Genomic DNA, 6000 nt, shown 5'->3' with positions numbered 1-6000 from the left:
TAATAATTGATTCAGGCAAGAATAGATACTAAAATCATAGGGTGATAGATTGTTGGGGAAGGGAGTATCCATAACTTCACAGAGCTGCTTATTAATTCCAAAAAGAAAAAAGGTAACTTTACATTGGAAAACTTAATCAGATCATCAAATTTCACATGACTGATCATACTACAAGCTACACCATGGACCACCTCTTGTGACATTTGGAAAGACACAACATCACTTACATGGTTTTCATACCCAATGGTTTGCTCAGTTCTAAACATGAAGAAACAAGGAGACAATTCAAATTGAGAGATATTTTGTGAAAATATAGGTCTGGAGTCTCCAACGCTATCAGTGTCATGAAGATGACTGGGTTATTGTTCCCCAAATATGTAAAAGTAGACTAAAAAGACATGCCAACTAAGTGTGCTGTGTGATTTGTGTTTGGATCCTGTTAGGTGGGAAAGTTATCTTTATTCTCAGGAGATATACACTAATGTATTTAGGGATAAAGTTTCATGAGGCCTGTGACTTACTCTCGGAGAAGACAGCAAATATAGAAAAAGTTAACATTTGGTGAATCAATGAAAAGGGTATATGGATAGTCATTGTTCTATCCATGTAAATTCTCTGTAGGTTTTAAGTTTAAGAAATAAATCAGAGGACGGATGCTTGCGTGGTTCAGGTGGTTGAGAGCGGGACTTTGGTTTCAGCTCTCAGGTCAGGATCTCAGGGTCTTGAGATCAAGCCCTGTGTGACCTCTGCACTCAGTGGGGAGTCGGCTTGGGAATCTCTCCCTCTCTCCCTCTACCCCCTTCCCTGGCGCCTGCCTACATGTGCTCCCTCTATATATAAAACAAATAAAAAAATCTTAAAAAAAAGAAAAAAGTCAGAGGAAAGGAAAAATATTTAACAAAAATTATATGAAAGTCATATGAGCTTTGGAAATTTATTTATGCACAATATTTATTCAATGTTCTGTCTTCCAACTGAATATTACATGTATTGTTTAAGCCTTAGTATATTTACTCAGTGACATGTATTTACATTCTATAAGAAAGTAAAAAAGGATATAACTAGTCGAACAAATTGTTAAACCATTACAGAAGTAATGAACTAGAACATTATTTAATTTTTCTGAAGATTAATTTTTAAATGGTCCCATCTATATTTTTATCTAGTTTTTTTAAAACCCTCCTGTTTTTATTTTCACTTTTTAATTACATGGAATTTAGCTACTTACGAAAAGTCACTTGGTAATATTAAGGGTCCAATGTAAATACAACTGTACTTTGTGCAACATCATTACCCTTGCTCTAAGAAGAAATGTCTCTGTCTCTGAGAAGAAAATGAGATAGAATTTAGTTTTAAGTTGCCACTAATTTTTCTATTAGTTACAAATCGTGCACTATGTAGTGTTCATACCAGAAGAAGAGTGAGAGTCTTGACTTTTCCCCACTCGCTGTTTCCTTCTCCTTTTCTTTGGCCCCAGGTGACCCAACAAGTATGGGTATAATTTATGTCTCCTTGGATCCCAGCCTTGGTCACCTGGAAAAGCTGTCCATAAATGTTCAGTAGTGCTTTGTTCCTTTATTTTCTTTTAACAAGCTTACTCTTTGTCAATCATATTATTAGGTTTTCTTTTTTCTTAATTACATTATTGAAGTATAATTTACATATGAAATTCACTCACTCTATACAATTCAACAATGTTTTAGGAAACTTAATGAGTTGCATACTTATCACCGAAGAACAGTTTTTTAAAAAATTGTATTTATTTATTTGACAGACAGAATCGCAACTAGGCAGAGAGGCAGGCAGAGAGAGAGAGAGGGAGGCAGGCTCCCTGCTGAGCAGAGAGCCTGATGCGGGGCTTGATCCCAGGACCCTGAGACCATGACCTGAGCAGAAGGCAGAGGTTTATTAACCCACTGAGCCACCCAGGTGCCCCACAGAACAGTTTTTTAACATTTCCACCACCTCAATAAGATTTTATTTACAGTTAATCCCTGTTCCTGCTCTCAGCCCCAGGAAACCACGAATCTACTTTTTGTGTCTATGGATTTGCCTTTTCTGGACATTTCAAACGAACGGACCTCTTTAATATGTGGTCTTTATTTCTGGCTTTTTTCACCTAGCACAGTGTTTTTCTTTATCCAAGTTGTAGCAGGGATCAGTACTTCTTTCCTTTTTATTATTGAGTAGTATTCCATTTGAATGGATGCATCATATTCTCTCTTTCTTTTTACCAAACCAATTGATGGACATTTATGGTGTTGCCAATTTTTGGCTCTTGTGAATAATTCTGCTGAGAACATCCATGTGCCAAGCTCTGAGTATTTATGTTTTCATTTCTCTTAGGTAAGATATCTAGAAAAAAAACTCTTAGGTCACACAGGAAATAACTTTTTAAGAAACTGCCAAACTGTTTTCCAAAACCTGTACCATTTTACATTCCCACGAACATACATGATGAGGGTTCCAGTCACTCCACATCCTCGCCAACATTTACTCTTGTCTGTCTTGTTAATTATAGCTCTTCAAATGGGTGTAAGAGGCTATTTCATTGTGATTTAATTTGCATCTTCCCTAATGACTGACTTCGAACAATTTTTCTTGTGCTTTGTAACCACTTGTTTATGTCTCTTCTTTGCTGAGATGTCCTTCAAATCTGTTGTCCCTTTTAAAACATTAGGTCGTTATTATATCGGTGATCTGTAAGAGTTGGTTATATTATTCAGGATACAAATCCTTTATCAAATGTATAACTTCATTGTATTTTCTCCAGGTCTGTAGCTTGTCTTTTCATTTTCCTATGCTGCCTTTTGAAGAGCAAATTTTGAATTTCTGTGAAGTGCAATTTATCAGTTTTTGCTTTTATGGCTCATTTTAGCGGTGATTTTTGAAAGGAAGAAAATTCAATAGTTATGTGGATATCAGGGATGTCTTTGATTTGCATTTTGGTATTTGTAAAGATTGCTCCACTTTTGTGAATAAATGTTTGAGAGGCTTGCTGTTCTGGAAACATTCAGAATGCTGTGTCCAAATAGAAATTATAAGCACTATCCAGCTTTGTTTGAATGCCAACCAGCACACGGTCATTGGCCATCCATGCTTTATATGGCTTTTTTGACATTACAGTCTCTCGTTAATTAGTGAAAATGTCCCCTGAAATGAATTGCAATTCCCATGGCTTTGTGGAATGTGGTTTTTCTGAGGTTAGTACTTTTAAACAAAAAGGATTTGTATCTCCATAATATCAGGGATAGCCAGGAAAAGTATCACCGAGTCTGTTTATAGCCTCATTGTCAACTTTTCCAAGCATAGGAGCATCTTTAAGACATTCTAATTATTTTTTGGGTATGGACTTAGGATGCTGAGGCTATGCAGACAGATCATAATGGACATGCATATGTTATATGGGTTTTTGTTTTGTTTTGTTTTGTTTTTGGTGGTCAAGTATTGTACCAGGCTGCTTTCCTCTGTGCTATCATAAGCTGAAAATAATATGACATAGCAGGAACTGGACTGTCATCTAATTTTAGAAGACAAGTAGCATAGATTGTTTTAATTGAGTTTTCCTTTTTTATGATAGACATAATTTAAAAGCTTCTCTCTAGTTATTAATCAACAAATATCTATCAAATACATATTGTGCATAGAGCTAGCTACATGTGATGACTTCCAAATTTTTATCTCCAATCTGGACTTCTTCCCTGAAGTCGAGATTTCCATTTCACAACCTATTCAACTTAAATGTCCAATGGACCTGTCAAAAGCTGAGCTCCTGATCATCCACCCCCAAAATTGTCCCCCACCCCCGCCATGCCCTTCTCCATCTTAGTTAATGTCTACTCTGACCTTCAAATGCTCAGGAAAAAAATTGAAAAGTCATCCTTGTCTATCATCTTCCTTTCACACCCCAGATCCAATCCATCACAAATTCTGGTGGCTTTAAATGGAATGAAAATCCCTAGATGAGATTCTGACACAGAAAAGGGACACTAGGGAAAACCTCATTAACTCTGAATGAAACATGCAGTTTCATATCAGCATTGGTTCATTAACTCTGACAGGTGTTGGATGTTAACAATAGGGGAAATTGCGTATACAAGAGGGTATGTGGAATCTCTCCATGCTATCTTTTCACTTTTCACCTTTTCTGTAGATCTCAAACTACCCTAAAATAAAACAACTTATTAAAAGAAAAAGCAAAGGAGCAGATCTTGCTGTTTTCTGGTTCACTGGAGCCTGTACCTGGTTTGCTGGACTGAGGGGATGGAAGATTTGATCCTATATGGATGGTCTGGATGGAAGTTATGGTCAAATCAGCAGAAGGCCATACACATTGCCTTTGGACAGGGGATTTGTCATTTTATCACTTTATCACTTTTTTCATGATTTAACTAGTCCAAGCAAAATTGGTAACCTCAAATTGGTTCACTCTTTTCATAACAATTTTGTTAAATAATTTACCTTTAGCAAATACCTATTTTGTTTAGTTACTCCTCTAAAGAACAAAGTTCTCTAATCCTAGAAAAACACCTAAAGTTTTCCTTTTTAAAGGTCTTGCTACAATTCCTTATATGCTACTCAAAATATAAATGTATTTTTATATTATATGGAACACAATGATCTGAGTTAAGAATAAGAAATTTTTTTCTTTTGGAAAAACAAGAGAACTCTAGAGGCTGGTTAGTTCAGGGGTCAGCTAAGGCTCCAAAAAGGAAGATGATTTCTGGGTCTTGAAGAATTGTATGATTGTCTGTATTACGAGCTCAGGTAGTCGAGGTTTTATGCCACTTAACTAAATCCAGAGATACGCTCCTGTTAGGATCATGGAGGTGGGTGGTTTGCCCTAGAGTCCCTCTTCTTAACCTGTGACAGACAATGGGGGGGAAAGTCACAGTGTTCTTTGTAAGGAGAATTTATGAAAATTCATTCTTGTTTTTGCAACTCCATGGATGCCTAAACAGTTGACCTTTCCTAGAGCTGGAAACAGTTGGAGATATGGCAAATCAACTTAAGCACTGAGAAAACCAAAACTTGCTGTGTTTTCAAAAGATGTCTCATATTCTAGTTATGTATGTTCTATGTGTCACATGGGCAAACAAAGGTGGCTGTGGGATTCCCACACCCAGAATCCTCTTGGCTGGGAATGAGCACTTAAATCATCATGAGTCTAAAAGGGGCAGGAGAACAGGGCATCTGATCGCCAAAGCAAATGGTCCTTGGTAATTCTGAGGGTATTGCCACACTGATGAGAAGAAAAGGTGAAGGTGATATTTCATCCACTGTTCCCAGTACATCCTCTCCTTACCTGACCTCTGAAATGGAGCCATTGGCCTTGAAAAGCCTGGTGTCTAAAATTAATGTTCTTCCCCTTCTGACTAAGAAGGCAACAGCTGAGCAACATGAGATCAAGGACCATATTAGTTTAAACAGGGGCTCAAAGTGGCATTTGAGAGAGAGGATACTTCCTTTCAGAGTGGACACTTGTCTTTTCAGAAGACTTACACCAACTGAGAGTAAAGACTTTTACCAGAGAATTGTGTAGTCATCTTGAACTCTGCAAAACTTCCTTTTATCTGCTGGAAATTGTACTCTGCACTTGGAGTGGTCCAAACCCTAGGATGTCCTCCTATACATGGTAATTGCTGTATTTTAAGTAATTGTTATAACCTCTCGCATCTCCTCTTTCTATATTGCCTTAAACAACAGGTTGTACCAAACTCCAGGTAGAGCTTAACATTTTTTATTTCTTTGCAAAATTATTATATCTTGGACCTGTTTTCTTTTTAATATGTTAGTTTTTATGTGGCTTCCTGATCCAACCTGAGTACCATCTGCAGCTACATATTGTATATAAGTCATAGTTTGCCTTAGAAATAGCCATGCATCTGCCTCCTTATTTTAATAATGACTTTTTTTCAGGGCAATTTGAAGGAATGCTAGTATTGATCTATAATGTATCAGAGAGAACTCTGTTTGGTACTACTTACATTTCAGAGTGTT

The 6000-nt window shown here is 36.9% G+C and overlaps 1 protein-coding gene across 2 annotated transcripts in view; it reads left to right on the top strand.

Moving 5' to 3' along the window:
* Positions 1-5405: 5405 nt before the first annotated feature.
* Positions 5406-6000, top strand: part of MYLK4 (myosin light chain kinase family member 4) — an 81780-nt gene continuing 81185 nt past the window's right edge. For both annotated transcript variants that reach the window (XM_032861448.1, XM_032861447.1), the window contains exon 1: positions 5406-5635. In XM_032861448.1, the coding sequence (XP_032717339.1) occupies positions 5619-5635 (17 nt within the window). In that variant the 5' untranslated portion in view covers positions 5406-5618. The remainder of the gene's footprint in view (positions 5636-6000) is intronic.

This window comes from Lontra canadensis, unplaced genomic scaffold (assembly GCF_010015895.1).
Source record: "Lontra canadensis isolate GAN:19392208 unplaced genomic scaffold, GSC_riverotter_1.0 scaffold21, whole genome shotgun sequence".
Taxonomy (NCBI): Eukaryota; Metazoa; Chordata; class Mammalia; order Carnivora; family Mustelidae; genus Lontra; species Lontra canadensis.
Note: the sequence above shows the minus strand (reverse complement) of the source record. Positions and strands in the feature narration are given on the sequence as shown.